Source organism: Loxodonta africana, chromosome 25, assembly GCF_030014295.1.
Source record: "Loxodonta africana isolate mLoxAfr1 chromosome 25, mLoxAfr1.hap2, whole genome shotgun sequence".
NCBI classification, from domain to species: Eukaryota; Metazoa; Chordata; class Mammalia; order Proboscidea; family Elephantidae; genus Loxodonta; species Loxodonta africana.
In genome coordinates, this window is record NC_087366.1 from 29,404,521 (window position 1) to 29,422,365 (window position 17,845).

The 17,845-nt window shown below is 41.6% G+C and overlaps 1 protein-coding gene and 10 non-coding genes across 13 annotated transcripts in view; 10 read left to right on the forward strand and 1 right to left on the reverse strand.

The window, feature by feature from the left end:
* Positions 1-308: 308 nt before the first annotated feature.
* DARS2 (aspartyl-tRNA synthetase 2, mitochondrial) overlaps positions 309-17,845 on the reverse strand; it is a 54,364-nt gene continuing 36,827 nt past the window's right edge. For all 3 annotated transcript variants that reach the window (XM_010591002.3, XM_003410985.4, XM_010591003.3), the window contains 2 exons: positions 13,914-13,989; positions 309-12,113 (listed from right to left, as the gene is read on the reverse strand). In XM_010591002.3, the coding sequence (XP_010589304.1) occupies positions 11,899-12,113; positions 13,914-13,989 (291 nt within the window). In that variant the 3' untranslated portion in view covers positions 309-11,898. The remainder of the gene's footprint in view (positions 12,114-13,913; positions 13,990-17,845) is intronic.
* LOC111750960 (small nucleolar RNA SNORD74) lies at positions 519-596 on the forward strand. Its single transcript, XR_002786031.1, has one exon. It is a non-coding gene; the product is annotated as a small nucleolar RNA SNORD74 (small nucleolar RNA).
* On the forward strand, positions 1,012-1,073 carry LOC111750968 (small nucleolar RNA SNORD75). The gene has a single exon (XR_002786039.1). It is a non-coding gene; the product is annotated as a small nucleolar RNA SNORD75 (small nucleolar RNA).
* Positions 1,231-1,315, forward strand: LOC111750956 (small nucleolar RNA SNORD24). The gene has a single exon (XR_002786027.1). It is a non-coding gene; the product is annotated as a small nucleolar RNA SNORD24 (small nucleolar RNA).
* LOC111750966 (small nucleolar RNA SNORD77) lies at positions 1,541-1,605 on the forward strand. Its single transcript, XR_002786037.1, has one exon. It is a non-coding gene; the product is annotated as a small nucleolar RNA SNORD77 (small nucleolar RNA).
* LOC111750962 (small nucleolar RNA SNORD44) lies at positions 2,055-2,118 on the forward strand. The gene has a single exon (XR_002786033.1). It is a non-coding gene; the product is annotated as a small nucleolar RNA SNORD44 (small nucleolar RNA).
* Positions 2,370-2,434, forward strand: LOC111750967 (small nucleolar RNA SNORD78). The gene has a single exon (XR_002786038.1). It is a non-coding gene; the product is annotated as a small nucleolar RNA SNORD78 (small nucleolar RNA).
* On the forward strand, positions 2,863-2,940 carry LOC111750958 (small nucleolar RNA SNORD79). Its single transcript, XR_002786029.1, has one exon. It is a non-coding gene; the product is annotated as a small nucleolar RNA SNORD79 (small nucleolar RNA).
* Positions 3,100-3,183, forward strand: LOC111750963 (small nucleolar RNA snR60/Z15/Z230/Z193/J17). Its single transcript, XR_002786034.1, has one exon. It is a non-coding gene; the product is annotated as a small nucleolar RNA snR60/Z15/Z230/Z193/J17 (small nucleolar RNA).
* Positions 3,496-3,572, forward strand: LOC111750959 (small nucleolar RNA SNORD47). Its single transcript, XR_002786030.1, has one exon. It is a non-coding gene; the product is annotated as a small nucleolar RNA SNORD47 (small nucleolar RNA).
* LOC111750957 (small nucleolar RNA SNORD81) lies at positions 3,718-3,791 on the forward strand. Its single transcript, XR_002786028.1, has one exon. It is a non-coding gene; the product is annotated as a small nucleolar RNA SNORD81 (small nucleolar RNA).

A 17,845-nucleotide genomic window follows, 5' to 3' on the forward strand; every position in this document is an offset into this window, starting at 1 on the left:
CCCAGCGCTTTCCGTCCCTCGCGCCCCCTCCCCTCTCTTCCCTTCCTCCCTGGTCGGGAGGAGGGCGGGAGACCTGCGTCACGCGGGCACTCGTGGTTCCCGCCCACAAAAGCGAGGCGGGGCGCAGCCGAGGGGATAGGCTTAGGGGGCGGGGAAAGAGGTGGGGCTGGAGGAGGAGCCTAAAAGGCGAGGTATAGAAGCTGGCGCAGACGCTGGCGGGCAGCGTGCGTCATGACGTCAGGAGAAAGAACCTTTATATACAGACGCCTGGGCGCCATCTCGGTCTTTTTGGGGTACCGACCGTCGTCGTAGGTGTAGTTGTTTTTGGGTGGTCGCTTACAGGATTTTGGTCTGAGTCTTGGTCACCAGCCCTTAACAATTAAGGTCCCATTTTCTAGGCCAGGCGCGAGCTTTGCCGGCTCCCGAAGATTCGCGTGGTTCAGGATTACGCCTTGGGTATGGGTGCGACCTAAATTACTCGGTTTGTTGGGTGGTTTGCAGAGAGGCCTTTTGCTCGCGTGCCCTTCCTGTGATGAAACCTGTGTTGGTAGGGACATCTGAGACTTGATGAATGCCAACTTCTCTGATGGCAGTGCATGCCGGGCAACTCGAGTTTGTATCGGAGGCCTGAGCCTCAGCGGCTCACCCTCGGAAAGGTGGAAGATTGCGGTAGTCCGCGTGGCTCACTTAATGGCTGTTTGCAGTCCACCAGTATGAGGTTCAGTAGTTCTTGACCTTGGTGCACTGCTCCCTTATAACGAGTCGTATGTATTCTTTACTAGCGTGAAACGGAATTTTTGGGGAACCCAACTTGCCTGCATAAATGACTCCAAAATAAGGAATAAGCTTTAAGGGTAATTCTTGGTAAAATTTTTAAAGATCCGTTATTTTTTTCCTTGGAATAGGCCTGGTCACGCATGCAATGCTGCCTTTGATGGGATCTTCCAGTCAGGTAAGTGAACTAGGAGGGAGTACTGTGGGAAGTAAGAAATACGTTGCCTAGAGGTATCAAGCCTGTGATGGTGTAAGAGTAGTGGACAGAAGAAATTTCTGAAAAATTCTGTGCTGAGGCTTAGTACTTAAGTAATTGATGTAATCTGGGCGAACAGGATTTTTTTTTAATATATTGAATATTTTTGTTTTGCAGTTAATGTGCCGAAGGATGAGAACAATTGATAAGGTGAGGTAGTGAAATTGCATAACAAAAGTAATTTTTTGGTTGAAAGTCAGTGCCACTGTGATGACGTTTTATTTGCTACTCTTGACCTTGAGAGTGATGAGAGTTATTACCACCAATATCTAATAAACTGAGGCACCCTTAACGGTGTTCGGGGGATATAGAGATTACACTTGTGTTAACACGAAACCCTTCTTCCCAGGTCTTAAAGAGCCTTAAACTCTGGCCGTGGGCAAAGAGGTGAGACTTTTTTTGTATGTCCTTTGGTAGTTTATATTCACCCATTATTTCAGTTGTTTAGTAAAAGGGAGGTGAGTGCATTGGAATGGTTTACGTTTAACGCTGGGAAACTGGAAGAAACAGATACTGTGATGACTGCATAGTTCAGCAGATTGCATGAAGAGATTTATCACTTGTCTGATGTATCTGGCATTAGTGAAACTGATTTACTGCTAATAAGATAATCAAAACCCAAAACCAAACCCATTGCCATCCCGTTGATACAGTGACCACATAAGATGGTGGAACTGCCCCTTAAGGTCTCCAAGGTTGTAAATCTTTACGGAAGTGTAGATTGCCACATCTTTCTCCAGGGAGCAGCTGGTTGGATTGAACTGATCTTTCTGTTAGCACTTACCCACTGTGCCACCAGGGTTTCTAAAATAAAAACTACCGGTATTAAACATTTTTTCCATTTTTTGTAGAGAGTTGATGAACAGCTGAAAGTCAAAAGGTAAGTAAAGTTATAATGCAAATAAACATAGATAACTTGGCAAACATGACAAAGTATGGCCCACAAGTTTTTTTTTGGCACTGAAAGCAATGCTAACGTGAAATGATTGTGTCAGATACTTGTCCTGTTAACTGTAAATATAAGCCTGAATGATGATAAGCAAATACTGACTAAATGTGAAGGTCTTAATTATTAGCTCTAACTGATTTCAGGCATTTGTTACATTTTTAGAACAAAAAAACTATATTTAGCTATTATAAAAACCATTTTTTATTTGCCAGGAGGACCTGAGTCGTCGACTTGACTGGACGAGGTTTATTTCTTGGTGAGTACAGGCTCAAGACTTACACTTAACTAAACTGTTAATTTTTAAACTATTAATTATGGTTTAATAGTTTTTAAAAGTTTGGTTAGCGAGTGTTAACTTGAAGTGCTCTTTGAGCATGCGTTTAACAGGGTTTACAATGATGTTAATCAAATGTCTGACCTGAAATGAGCATGTAGACAAATTTAACACTGAAGAACCCTGTGTGCTAAATAATTCTGAGGAATTTAATGATGATTAGCATTGTAATGTAATATCTCTTTCTGTTTTAGCTGCGGTATACATTTTTATCCGTGGATGACCTGCTTGGGTAAGGACATACGCCATTTCACACCTGGCATCTTAACATTGTTTGTGAAATGTGCTGGTCTTGACTGTTTTAAGGGAAAACCAAAAAAAAAAACAAAAAACCTAACCCACTGCCATTGAGTCAATTCCGATTTATAGCGACCCTATAGAAGAGGGAGCGTTTTTCTTGAGCCAAATGGTGGAGGAGACATTGCAAAGTAAACGAGTTTTAGGATTTAACAGCTGTGTATTTAAAGAAATACCCTTTTTTCAGGTGCAGGTTGTGGAAACCTTTAAAAGGTATGTATTTTATTGATTTTTGTGTATCTTTAGGCAATATACTGTTGATGATGTTTTTAAATAATGGGAATCTCTCTGAAAGAGGATGAAGAGTAATTTTTTAAAACTGAAACAGTATTTCAAAAAAAAATCTTAGACATTTATTTATTGTTACCAGTTACTAAACTTTGACTACATTTCTGCAGGTGTGTAGAGTCAGCTTTTTGCTGCAGCGGATGGAACAAGGAGTTTTGAGCCAAAGGTACAGTAGTCTCAGATATTTATTGGGTATTAAAGCCGATACAATGATGATAACATAGTTCAGCAGACTTAACAGTGGTGAACAACACTTACGTCTTTCGCTCCTATCTGATGTATCTGGCTGAAACAATCAGGTTTATACCTTTGTAAGGGAAATTTAGCCAGGACTTTGGTTTACTACAGAGGCTTGATGGCACAGTGGTTGCCAACAGCCACTCCATGGAAACCCTATGGAGGCAGTTCTGCTCTGTCTCGCAGTGTTGCTGTGAATCAGAAACAACTGTCAGCGGGCTTGGGTGACCATAATGACTTTCATACAAATGTCTTACTCAGGACTGTTTCAATTTCAGGATTTGAAGTTCACATCTGGAGAAACGCAGGTTAGTTTAAATACCTTGTGGAAATTTTTATGGCCTATGTGTGTATTAGAGTAACCAGTGATGTAATGATTCTGCCAAATGAAATAGAATGATATCACTCAAAAACCGTTCCATTTTAATTCTGAGGTTACTTTATTAATGAAAGCATCACACTAAATTTTTTTGCCACAATTAAAATAATTTTTGTTTCTAGGATGTATGGTGACCACAGCAACCATGAATCTTCCCATTGAAAGGTGAGGCTTGAAGATGTCAGCATTGTTGGGTTTTAGGACAGAATACATGATGATCCACCCCAACTTGAACTCTCTTACTGATTACTTGATGATGATAAGATCTGATATTCTGTGTACCCCAAACAGCAATGAAGTTGAAATCTGGATGTGTGACTAAAACTGGCATCTTTTGTTTTTTGCAGACAGTTGGATGGATGGAATGCTCATGGGATAAGAGCAAGCAACCTGTTTGAGTCAGAGTTCACTTGACAGCAGTGGGTTTGGTTTTTATTTTTGTTATTGAGTAATTTTAATAAAACATCCTGTAAAACATCTGGAAGAGTGCTTATTTCAGTTATATCAGGGAGGGAAATTACCCAATACTGAATTGGGCTGTGTAGGAAAAAGGTCTCCGTGGGTATCACTTGGGTCTTGGTACCTTAATTGTTTACCCAACTGATAAGTCATTAAGACCCAATAGCAGTTGCTTCCAATTAAAAGCATTTATTACATAAATCTTCACAGAATGTCTGCTTGAAAGTACATTTTATCCAGAGAAATGACTATACCCTTTCTCATTTCTTGAGATGCTGTACTTCAGTGCAACCTTGATTGTATGGGCGGTTGAATAAGTATACACATAAAGTGGTGCTGTGAAGTCCCAATGGTATACTTAAAATGGAAAGTCTAGTTGACAGATTAAGACAACTGGTGTGTAGGGGAGCATCACAGACTTGGGCACTGGTTGAGAATTAAAGTTGGTGCCTGTCCTTCATTTGCCATTTCACAGCTTTTAAGATAATTTCTAATTTGCAAAGCTGTAGGTTTAGCCATTTCAAAGGGGCTTTCTCTGCTCTTGAAACTACCTACACTTGAAAATTTCATGCTTTCTCCAAGTATTAATCTGGTTTGGCATGTTGTACTGACTAAATTACCTATTTATCCCAAGCCATCTTATTTAAAAACTGGTACAAACCAACAGCTGCCAACATCTGAGGGAGTATCTGTTTCAGGAGGCCTTTCCTATCAGTAAGGTTAGGTTCAGGGCCTCTGTAATTACCCCATGTCAATATAAGCTGTAAATTATCATCAGACTAGATGCTCCTCCTGGGCAGGTACCACAATGTCCCCCCAGCTCCTCCAGAGCTTGGCAAGTGTTGGCTGCTGTCAGGTTGGCCACTTTGAAGTTGGCCCCCTGCCTCACGGTGACCCATGTGATAAACTGTTCCACAGGGTTTTTTAAGTGTTTTATTTCAGTTTTGACATACTGATAAACTCTAATAGGTCAGACTTAAGAGATCTGGAAAATTAAGGGTTTCATCTTATATGATCATAGGACATTTATCAAAATTAGTAAGTTACACTTGGTACAATATTAAATCAACTATAGAATTTTTTCAGGTTTTATCCATGTCATTTTTTTGTTCCAAGATCTAGGTTGCCACGTTGCATTTAGTTGTCCTTATTCTCAAATCTGTGATGGTTCCTCAGTCTTGTCTTGGGTTTTGGGAGCTTTAGTGTGTTGTCAAAGTACAAAAGGTTTACGTGGGTGTGATACTTATGGAAGCAGTTTGCCTAGCCTTTATTCCACAGTAGCGTGTATTGGCCAGTTATTTAATAATTAACCCAATAAATATTGAGCACCCATATGTGTTGGGATTAGATATAGCTAGCAATGTACACAAAATGTCTGGCCTTGGGACAAACACAAAGCATAGGATATAAGTGCTACACAGAAAAAAGCAGGGACTTAAGGCTTGAACAGAAGGAGGCCTGGTGGCGCAATAGTTAAGCAGTCAGCTGCTAACTGTGTTGAACCCACAGCCACACCGTGGGAGAAGGATGTGGCAGTCTGCTTCTGGAAACACTGACAGTCTCGGAAACCCTATGGGGCAGTTGTACTTTGTTTCATAGGTCACTGTGAATTGACAGCAGTGGGTTTGGTTTGGTACACTTGAATATGGTTTTTGGGAATCTTCGCTGAGAAGGGGCCATCTGAGGTTATTAGGGAGTGAACAATGCAACAATCACGAAAAAAATTGCCTGGATGTGGAATGATGTCTGTTGAGAACCAGGAATAGCAAGAACTGTGGTTGGAGCAGAGGGAGGGAGCTGAGCAGGAGGAAACAGTCTAGCAAGCCTTATAGGCCATTGTCAGGACTCTGGCTTTTCTCCTGGAATTCCTCAAACAACTGGAAGGTTTTGAGCAGAGGGGTGACATGATCTGTGTTTTTTAAAAGCCTAGACTGCTGAGGGGCAGGATGGAAGCAGGAAGATCGTTAGGAAGCTATTGCTGTATTTACAGCAGATGTTCTGAAACAGTGGAGGCCTGAAAAGTTGTCGGATGCTGATTATTTTGAAGGTAGAGCTAACAGTGGGACTGCTGGTGTGAGAACTGGTAAAAAGGTTGGAGGGTGGAGGGTAATGTTTGACCTCCACCTCATAGGAATCAGCCTTGAGCTGATGTTTATGGTGATTCTTAATCCTTGTGAAGTTAGAGGAGGTCAGATGCCCCCACCACACTATTTTTAAGCTTTGGAAAAATGACTGGGTAAAGGATTATTACACGCTAGTAATAGCTACCTTTATGTGGTACTTCTTATATGTCAAAAACTATACTAAGTGCTTTAATATATAACATACCTGTTCCTCACAATCCTGAAGAAAGGACCTGAGACACTGTAAGGCTAAAGAATAGGCTTTTTTTTTTTTTTTCTGTTTTCAGGCTGTTTATTCTTTAGTGCAAGATGGCCTTACTCATTTTTAAGGTTTAAATATTGAGTATACCATGGATTTCCAGAAGAATGAACAAATATGTCTTGGGAGAAGTACAGCCAGAATGTTCCTTAGAAGCGAGGATGGCAAGACTTTTGTCTCACTTTGGAGGGACCAATCCCTGGAGAAGGACATCATGCATAACGTAGAGAATCAATGAAAAAGAGAAAACCCTCTTCGTCAAGATGGATTGAAAGAGTGGCTCCAGCAATGAGGTCAAGTATAGCAATGATTGTGAGGATGGTTCAGGATCAGGTAACGTTTTGTTCTGTTGCACATGGGGTCGCTGAGTCAGGACTGACTTGATGGCACCTAACAAGTATTGGGTGTGGCTGTTGTTCCTATTGAGTTGATTCTAACTCATGATGAGCCCATGTGTACACAGTAAAACTGTACTCCGTAGGGTTTTCAAGGCTGTGACCTTTCAGAAGCAGGTAGCCAGGCTTTACTTCCAAGGTGCCACTGAGTGGGTTTGAACAGCCAACCTTTTGGTTAATAGTCCAGCGCTTAAACAGTTGCACCACCCAGGGTAGTATGGTGGAAAAAACGCCTTTTACGCCATAACAAAATAATGTTTCTCATGACAGTGAGAACAAAGTCTTTAAAGAAATTTGGTGTTCTCTGAAGGTAACGACAGCAAGTTTTTCACACATCTTGATTTACTTGTTCTTGTTTTACAGGGTCTTGCTGCTTTTCTTCCAGGCATAGAATCCGAGGCTCTGATGTACTTTGTATAACTGAGCTATTAGGTAATTGGTCAAACTCAGTCCCACTAGATACGGAACAATTAAGGACAGGTCTAGCAATGAGGCTTCTGCCCTTGATTTACTGTAGAGTCTTCAGGCAAACGAATTCTAAACTGTGTATTTAGACTCACCTCAAAACCACGTCTGGGTGGTTTTCTAGATGACTGCTAAGACATGGGCAAATGACGTGTTTATATAATGTGTCCCGCAAGTATCCATCATCTCAGTGATCAAATTTCCATATATACAAACGTCTGTTTCTATCTCTGTTTCACTGATCAACTTGTCTGTCCTTGCACTGGTACTATGTTTATCACTATAGCTTTATAATAATTCTTGGTATCTGGTGTAGTGTGACTTTTATATGGCCTTTCTCTTCATGGTCTTATGACTCCCACTAGATGACTGGGTGGGACTATGCAAATAAGGTGCTTGTGGCCCATCAAGGGGATTGGATAGCTTGGTAATAACACAAATAAGATACATGGCACCCTTGTGGGATCGTGCAAATAAGGTGTATGGAACCCTAACAAAGGGATTGATCAGTTTTGCCATCCTGCTAGGCTTAAAATGAGCCATTCCAGAGGCAGAAAGGGGGCCCTCACCACCACCAAGAAAGGAGAGCTAGGAGAAGAGCACATCCTTTGGACCCAGGATCCCTGCACTGAGAACCTCTTAGATGCAGGAGACAGAGCTGTAACATTGGAGATTGTGAGAAGCAGTGGCCGAGAAATGGCAGTAGCAGAGGAAGCAGAACCAGGAGATGGCACAGTGGGCTTCCTGGCACACAGTGAGAAAGCCGAATGCCTTTGGGCAGGAGGTTTGCTGGTGGAGGGGGGTGCCTCTGGACACTTGGCGAAGCTAAGCTCACTGACGCAACCCATGGAGCAAGAGAGCTGAGCGCCTTTGGGCTGAGGCTTACTGGTGGAATAGGGTGCCTCTAGGCACTTATCTGCGGAGCTGGAGTTTTGTAACACTTGCTCAAGTAGTACAGAGGAAGGGCCAAGGGGCTGAGAGGCTGAGGGCCAGAGAGAAGCCTCCCTGCAGGCATGGCTGAAGAGAAGCTGTCCTGATCAAAGAACTGTATTCTGAGTTGTTTCTGATCCTGAATTGTAACCTGTCACTTCCCTAATAAACCCCATAATCCTGAGGCACATTGGCATTTTCAGTGAACCTGGAGCCTTAACCTCAAATCTACACTTCCAGGAATAAACTTCCATAGAACATTAAAATATTCCCACCTCGTCTGTGTAATCCTTCCATTTCTTACTTAACTCAGAGTAACTCCTCCTGGTCTTGCTGATTTCCTCAGTTTGTGGGATAGAGAATCAATCCTGAAGTTGGAGGGACTGTGGAGTCCCACCTTGTCATGGAACCAATGAGAAATTGAGGCCGAGAGTTGGGAAGGGCTCTGTTAGAGGCAAAGCTGGGGTAGAACCAGCACTCCTACCTTTAAGCACATTCCCTGACACTGAGCTTCCCTACATCAAATGACTGAGTTGGATGATCTTATCACCAATCTCTGTCCCCTTCTCAGTGACTTCTGGGAATGTGGCTTATTTTGCAGAAAAGGGCAAGTTCCCCTCAAATGGAGATCTTATGGAGTGTGCTACAGTGAGCCACGGCTGCTAACCAAAAGGCTGGTAGTTTGAATCCACCAGCTGCTCCTTCGAAGCCCTATGGAGCAGTTCTACTCTGTCCTATAGGGTTGCTATGAGCAATAGGTTTGGTTTGTTTATTTTTTGCAACGAGTTTGGTTTTGATAAACATGGTGGATCTTAGAACAGAGTTCCCTGTGGTTGGGAGTAAATGGGGTGTAGGCTTGCTTGGGGGACAATCACAGGACAGAAGGGAAGTTTCAGTGGCCTTTAGCTTGGGGACCCAGTTAGTCTACAGAAGGCTGTTTCCAGTGTCATGTTTTGGAAGGGGCAGCTTAGGACATGTCATAGGTGTGGTACTTGTTTATGGTGGATGTCCTTCTGTTTCTCTCTTTGAACAGGTAGTAAATGAGGTTGGCCTCTGGGTAGGTGACTTTGCTGAGCAGGAGCTTGTAGATGGCACGGTTGTTGGTTGTCAGGAGCAGGAAGGTGAGTGCTGAGAGGCAGAAGGGACAGTTGCTGTGTGGCATCTTAAGGCAGCATCCTTATGATGGATTAGGTTTAGCAAAAATGTCAGCAGCAAGAAATGTGATCAGTGTCACAGATAGATCTGGTTCTTCAGAGAGGGGAATTTGGGGAAAAAAACAGCAACTGTATAGATCCATTGTTCAACCAAAACCGAAGAACATAAAACAATTCAATCAGACTATTCATTTGAAGCATCTCAAGACAAAGATTGTTCATAAGACAAAGCTGTGATAATGGCTATTGCTCTTGTAGCTGGCAGTTACTTGTTTCTGAGAACTTGCAACATAGAGTGAATTTAAGGACATTTATATTCTTGATAGCCCATTAAATGTCATGGATTAGACCTGCCTGTGATGTTGGCTATTTTCAAACAGAAAAAGGTTATAGTACTGCATTGCTTAGATCACTGAGAAAAACAGGTAACAATATAAAACTGATCCTTAAGTGTTTATAAATTATAAATCAAAAGAATGCCAAGACAAAAGTGAAGATTAAAGAGAAAAAAACAACTGCAAATTCATTAATCAAGACCTTGTTCCCATTTATAATTGTTAATTATAAGCTTTTATGTGTGTTACTCAATCTGTATGCTGAGCAAATAATCTGAGAAGCTGGACTACTTGAAGAACAGGGCATCAGGATTGGAGGAAGACTCATTAACAACCTGCGTTATGCAGATGACACAACCTTGCTTGCTGAAAGTGAAGAGGACTTGAAGCACTTACTAATGAAGATCAAAGACCACAGCCTTCAGTATGGATTGTACCTCAACATAAAGAAAACAAAAATCGTCCCAACTGGACCAATAAACCACATCATGATAAATGGTGAAAATATTGAAGTTGTCAAGGATTTCATTTTACTAGGATCCACAATCAACACCCATGGAAGCAGCAGTCAAGAAATCAAAAGACACATTGCATTGGGCAAATCTGCTGCAAAGGACCTCTTTAAAGTGTTGAAAAGCAGAGATGTCACCTTGAAAACTAAGGTGCACCTGACCCAAGCCATGGTATTTTCAGTCTTATCATATGCATGCAAAAGCTAGACAATAAATAAGGAAGACCAAGGAAGAATTGATGCCTTTGAATTTGTGGTGTTGGCAAATACTGAATATGCCATGGACTGCCAAAAAGGATGAACAAATCTGTCTTAGAAGAAGTACAACCAGAATGCTCCTTAGAAGCAAGGATGGAGACTGAGTCTGAGTCTTACAGACTTTGGACATGCTGTGAGCAGGGATCAGTCCCAGGAGAAGGACATCATGCTTGGTAAAGTATAGGGTCAGCGCAAGAGGAAGACCCTTAACAAGATGGATTGACACAGTGGCTGCACCAATGGGCTCAATAATAACAGCGATTGTGAGGATGGCACAGGACCAGGCAGTGTTTCATTCTCTGGTACGTAGGGTTGCTGTGAGTTGGAACCGACTTGACGGCATGTTAACAACAACGTGTGTTATTAGAGCCTAATAATAAATCGTAATGAGCTTAAATGTTCATTTTTAAATATATTTGAGGTTGATCTAGGGTCAATTAGTGTTTTCAATTACTTAAAATTGAGGGAAAATATTATTCAGGGATTAAGGATTATCTTTAAAAATAGAAATATAAACAATTACTGATTTATATACTAGTTTTCTTTTACTACATACATCTATCAGATAATAACATCATTTATATTTATGTAATACTTTTATAGTTTTTCAAAGCTTTTTCACATTATCTCCCGAATACACTATCTCCTGGTTCTGACAACAACGTTCCTGTGAGGTAGCCAGGGCAAGTATTGTTTACATTTTACATAAGCAGGAAGGGAGGCTCAGAGAGGTTTATGTAATTTGCTCAAGGTGAAATAGTAAGATGCTGTGACTCTCCTTTCAGTGATGTTTTCTGCATTATATCACAATGCTTCTCACTATCTTTGGTTGACAGTAGATGTGCCACTATAAAGCTTTTATGATTCTCTTGATAAGCCTGGCTGATTGACCCCTCAATGAACTGACCAATCTAAACCCACTGCCAGGGAGTCAATTCTGACTCATAGTGACCCTATAGGGCAGAGCAGAACTGCCCCATTGAGTTTCCAAGGTTGTATGGAAGCAGACAGCCATATCTTTCTTCCATGGAGCAGGTAGGTTTGAGCTAACAACCTTCTGGTTAGCAGCTGAGTGTTTAACCAGTGTGCCACCAGAGCTCCTTGACCAATCTAAAGGCAAGCATTCTCCCACATTTCACACATGATTTGATTACCTCTGGCTAAGTGAACAATCTACTACTCGGGTGTGAAAGACATGATTAGAAAACACTAAGCCATTATATTACTCCAACAAAGACCATCTTTTACACCTCTCCTAGTAAAAAGAAACTTCAAAAAAGTCCAAAAAAAAAAAAAAAACTCTAACGGTGTGTGTTATCAAGTCAAAATTGGACATCTTCTATCTGTATCTACATTCTGTCTGTTTTCTTCATTTCTTCACGTTGTCTGGATGCCTTCCATTTAAAGACCTGATTGTCCGATCTGAGGCAGATCACAGTGCTTCTCACTATCTAATCTGAGCCCCAGGGAAGCAAGGAGGACAGAATTCAAAAGCTCAGGTTTCTGGATGGGGTGGATGATTCAGTAAGCTCTTTTCTGCTTCTGAGTCTGCTGGCCTGGAGACCTGGATATGATAGGGCTTCAGTTCTTCAGGAGGGATGTAATCTGGGACATTGCTCATGAGGTCGTGTCCCTGGAAGGACTTTGGGAAGGCTATGACATCTCTGATGCTTGCTGCTCCAGTGATAAGGCATATCAGTCTGTCTAACCCTGTGAGTAAAATAAAAAGTTAACAAATGAGAAATGAATCTAGGTTGGGAATTACTTCACCTTTCTATAAAAGTATAAATTTTTTTTTTATTAACTTTTATTAAGCTTCAAGTGAACGGTTACAAATCCAATCAGTCTGTCACATATAAGTTTACATACATCTTACTCCGTACTCCCACCTGCTCTTCCTCTATTGAGTCAGCCCTTTCAGTCTCTCCTTTCGTGACAATTTTGCCAGCTTCCCTCTCTCTCTATCCTCCCATCCCCCCTTCCAGACAAGAGCTGCCAACACACTCTCAAGTGTCCACCTGATATAATTAGCTCACTCTTCATCAGCATCTCTCTCCCACCCGCTGACCAGTCCCTTTCATGTCTGATGAGTTGTCTTCGGGGATGGTTCCCGTCCTATGCTGACAGAAGGTCTGGGGAGCATGGCCGCCGGGATTCCTCTAGTCTCAGTCAGACCATTAAGTATGGGGTCTGCATCCCACTGATCTCCTGTTCCCTCAGGAGTTCTCTGTTGTGCTCCCTGTCAGGGCAGTCATCGGTTGTGGCCGGGCACCAACTAGTTCTTCTGGTCTCAGGATGATGTAGGTCTCTGGTTCATGTGGCCCTTTCTGTCTCTTGGGCTCCTAGTTGTCGTGTGACCTTGGTGTTCTTCATTTTCCTTTGCTCCAGGTGGGTTGAGACCAATTGATGCATCTTAGATGGCCGCTTGTTAGCATTTAAGACCCCAGACGCCACATTTCAAAGTGGGATGCAGAATATTTTCATAATAGAATTATTTTGCCAATTGACTTAGAAGTCCCCTCAAACCATGTTCCCCAGACCCCTGCCCCTGCTCTGCTGACCTTTGAAGCATTCATTTTATCCCGGAAACTTCTTTGCTTTTGGTCCAGTCCAATTGAGCTGACCTTCCATGTATTGAGTGTTGTCTTTCCCTTCACCCAAAGCAGTTCTTATCTACTGATTAATCAATAAAAAACCCTCTCCCTCCCTCCCCCCTTCATAACCACAAAAGTATGTGTTCTTCTCAGTTTTTACTATTTCTCAAGATCTTATAATAGTGGTCTTATACAATATTTGTCCTTTTGCCTCTGACTAATTTCGCTCAGCATAATGCCTTCCAGGTTCCTCCATGTTATGAAATGTTTCACAGATTCATCACTGTTCTTTATCGATGCGTAGTATTCCATTGTGTGAATATACCACAATTTATAAAAGTATAAATAACTTTTAATTAAGAAAAGTTTTATGAAATAAAAGTTCCCTGCCTTTTTAGAGAACTTTTGTTTGAGAGATGCTTCTATATCTCATTCTGGAAAAATACTCAGGACTAATACTGACATTCTACTAGGACTGATATAGGCTGAACAAAAAAGCAGAAGGCAATCACTGTTGTTGACAGCCTACAATCTGAGTTTCCTGGGATTTCTCACACTCTTCCTTGCTGATAAAACAAGTGAGGTGAGCAACCACGGACATCACAACACGGGCACACTCCTGCTCATCCAAGCAGTGCTTTTCAAACCCCGATGAATGTGTCTGTGAACTCTCAGGGAATGAGCAACATTGGCGTCAGACACTTCTGTTTGCTTCTATTAAAACCCCAAAGCTTTCAAATGTAAATTATCAGTTGTTTTATCATTAAAACTGGTAAAATTTATTTTAAAAATGTATCACTGAAATGAAAACTCAAATTCTTCTAGAACTCTTGGACCCTCCTCTAAACTGAGAGTCCAAATTTGAGACACAGTGCCACGGAATGAAATTTAGCTTATAAGTGAACAGGTTGCTTACCTAAGGCGATTCCTCCATGAGGGGGTGCTCCATAATCTAAAGCTTGGAGCAGATGGGAGAGCAATTTCACATCTTCCTGAAAACCCAAAAGATAGCTCGGTTTAAACACACAGTGAGGGTTACTAAGTGCCACACAATATGTTTAGGCCCTAAAGGGAATATAAAGTTCAATTAAACAAATACTTTAAGAGGTTTATAGTCTAACTACGGAATAAGTCAAGTACACAGATGATTATAACATGCAGAAAAATGCCTGTTGCTCAGTAAATGGCAGCTGTAATTGTACTGATAATGTGAACAGAGAAAGACCAACCAAGGAGGTAGAGATGTGGGCTCAGAAAAGTAGGAAGAAAAACAGGAAACTGTCCTGTCCCAGGAGCCAAGGGATGAGAACCTTAAGAGGGCAACAGTGTCAAATGCTGCTGTGAGGTAGGAAAGCACGAGGAACAAGAACCAGGCCACTGGATTTGGTGACTGTAACTCTGGTGGGGCAGTACATGTCAAAACATTTAAAGTGTGTCTGGAAATGGTTCTCCATCCAGGCTTTGGATCAGCATCAAGTGCGGGAGCTTTCAACGAACAAATGCCAAGGCCTTACACTTAAAAGTGTTTTGTTTAATTGATCAGGGGTGGGCCCAAGGCATCAGCTGTTTGTTTTTTATACTTTGCAGGTGATTCTGTTCTAATGTGCAGGCGGGACTGAGAACCACTGGTGTGCAGAGAAAGAAGCAGAGGCAATGTAGTCTCACTGGCTCTTTGGAGAAGTTTTTCAATAAAAGGAATGAAAAAGATCGGCTGGGAATCTGATGACTGGAAGCTCTGACTCATAGAGGAGAAAAGTTAATGGAGTTCACAAGGCCCTTGAAGCTAAAGGGGACATCTGTGTTTTGAGTTCTCCAATCCTGCTTCCTAAAATATACTTCTTCCATCCTATCTCATATCTGTTAGCTAATCTGACAAAATGATCTCTTAGGAACAGACTCTCTCCAACCTTTTCCTTCCTGAAATGTATCCTATTGTTGTTGTTAGGTACCATCAAGTTGATACCCGCTCATAGGGACCCTTACGTACAACAGAAAATGTTGCCTGGTCCTGTGCCATTCTCACAATCAGTGCTATGCTTGAGCCCACTGTTGGAGCCACTGTGTCAATCCATATCATTGAGGGTCTTCCTCTTTTTCACTGACCCTCTACTTTACCAAGCATGATGTCTTTCTCCAGGGGCTGGTCTTTCCTGATAACATGTCCTAAGTATGTAGGATGAAGCCTCGCCATCCTTGCTTCCAAGGAGCACTCTGGGTGTACTTCTTCCAAGACGGATTTGTTTGTTCTTCTGGCAGTCCATGGTACATTTAGTATTCTTTGTCAATTCTTCTTTGGTCTTCCTTATGCATTGTCCAGCTTTTGTGTGCCTATGAGGCCACTGAGAATACCATGACTTGGGTCAGGTGCATTGCAGTCCTCAAAGTGACATCTTTGCTTTTTAACACTTGAAAGAGGTCTTTTGCAGCAGCTTTGCCCAATGCAATATGTCATCTGATTTCTTCACTGTGGCTTCCATGGGTGTTGATTGTGGATCCAAGTAAAATGATATCTTTGACAACTTCAGTATTTTCTCCATTTATCAAGATGTTGCTCATTGTTCCAATTGTAGAAATTTTTCTTTCCTTTATGTTGAGGGGTAATCCATACTGAAGGCTGTAGTCTTTGATCTTCATCAGTAAGTACTTCAAGTCCTCTTCTCTTTCAGCAAGCAAGGTTTGTTATCTGCATATCAAACCTATCCTAACTTACTATAAAATCACCAATATACTGCAAGCTCTTAGACTTGCATCTGTACAGACTCCTTTTGTTTTTAAAACCTGTTTATCCCACTCTCTATCATTAAGATTTACTCTCTACTCACCAAAAGGGTAAGGTAGTATCTATTAAGTGATATCCATTCTCTCTCTCAAGAATTATCAACATTTTAAGTCCTTCCTGCAGTGCAGTGGTTAGGAGCTTGGGCTCAAAAGCCACACTGCCTGGATTAGAATTCTGGCTCTGCTTCCTTCTGTGCTGTGTGACTTTGAGCAAGTTAATCTGCCTCAGTTTCTCATCTTTAAAATGGGCGTAATAAGGGTACCTACCTCATAAAGCTGCCACTTGCCTGTCAAGTTTGTCGTACTGTGGAGGCTTGCAAGTTGCTCTAATGCTGGAAGCTATGCCAGTGGTATTTTAAATACTAGCAGGGTCAACCATGGTGGACAGGTTTCAGTGGAGTTTCTAGACTAAGATAGACTAGGAAGAAGGATCTGTTTGTCTACTTCTAGCATAGTGCCAAAAGATGAGCCCCTCAGCTTGGAAGGCACTCAAAATACTACTGGAGAGCAGCTGCCTCCCCAGCGTAGAGTTGACCTTGCTGATGTGGCAGGACTCCAAATGAGAAGTAGTAGCTGCAAACATCCACTAATAATAGGAATATGGAATGTATGAAGTATAAATCTAGGAAAATTGGAAGTCATCAAAAATGAAATGGAAAGTATAAAGATCAATAATATCCTAGGCATTAGTGAGCTGAAATGGACTGGTATGGGCCATTTTGAATCAGGCAATCATATGGTCTACTATGCCAGAAGTGACAGACTGAAGAGGAATACTGTCACACTCATGGTCAGAAAGAACATCTCAGGATGTATCCTGGAGTACAACGCAGTCAGTGACAGAATAATATGCCTACAAGGACGACCAGTCAATACCCTATTATGCAAATTTACACACCAACCACTAATGCCAAAGATGAAGAAATTGAAGATTTTTACCAATTTCTGTAGTCTGAAATCGATCAAACATGCAAGCAAGACGCACTGATAATTACTGGTGATTGGAATGCAGAAGTTGGAAATAAAGAAGGGTTGGTAGTTGGAAAATATGGCCTTGATGACAGAAACAATGCCAGAGATCGTATGGTAGAACAACGACTTATTCATTGCAAATGCCTATTGTCAGTAACAAATAATGACTATGCACGTGGACTTCACTGGACAGAATACACAAGAATCAAATTGACTACACCTGTGGAAAGAGATGATGAAGAAACTCAGTATCATCAGTCAGAACAAGGCGAGGGGGCTGACTGTGGAACAGACCATCAATTGTTCATATGCAAATGCAAGTTGAAGTTGAATTAAAACAAGTCCATGAGAGCCAAAATATGGCCTTGAGTATATCCCAGCTGAATTTAGAGACCATCTCAACAACAGATTTGATGCATTGAACACTAATGACCTAAGAGCAGACGAGTCGTGGGATGACATCAAAGACATGATATATATGAAGAAAGAGGCCATTAAAAAGAAAGAAAAGACCAAAGTGGATGTCATAAGAGACTCTAAAACTTGCTCTTGAATGCAGAGTAGCTAAAGCATATGGAAGAAATGATGAAGTAAAAGAGCTGAACAAAAGATTTCAAAGGACGGCTTGAGAAGACAAAGTACTATAATGAAATTTGGAAAGTCCTGGAGTTAGAAAACCAAAAGGGAAGAACACACCCAGCAATTCTCAAGCTGAAAGAACTGAAGAAAAAATTCAAGGCTCGAGTTGCAATACTGAAGGATTCTGTGGGCAAAACATTGAATGACACAGAAAGCATCAAAAGAAGAATGAAGGAATACACAGAGTTGCTGGCTAAAAAGAACTGATCAACGTTCAACCATTTCAGGAGGCAGCGTATCATGGAGAACCGATGGTACTGAAGGAAGAAGTCCAAGCTGTACTGAAGGTGAGGAAAAAGGCTCCAGGAATTGACAGAATACCAACCGAGATGTTTCAGCAAGTGGATGCAACACTGGAAGTGCTCACTTGTCTATGCCAAGAAATTTGGAACACAGCTACCTGGCCAACAGACTGAAGAGATCCATATTTTTGCCCATTCCAAAGGTGATCCAACAGAA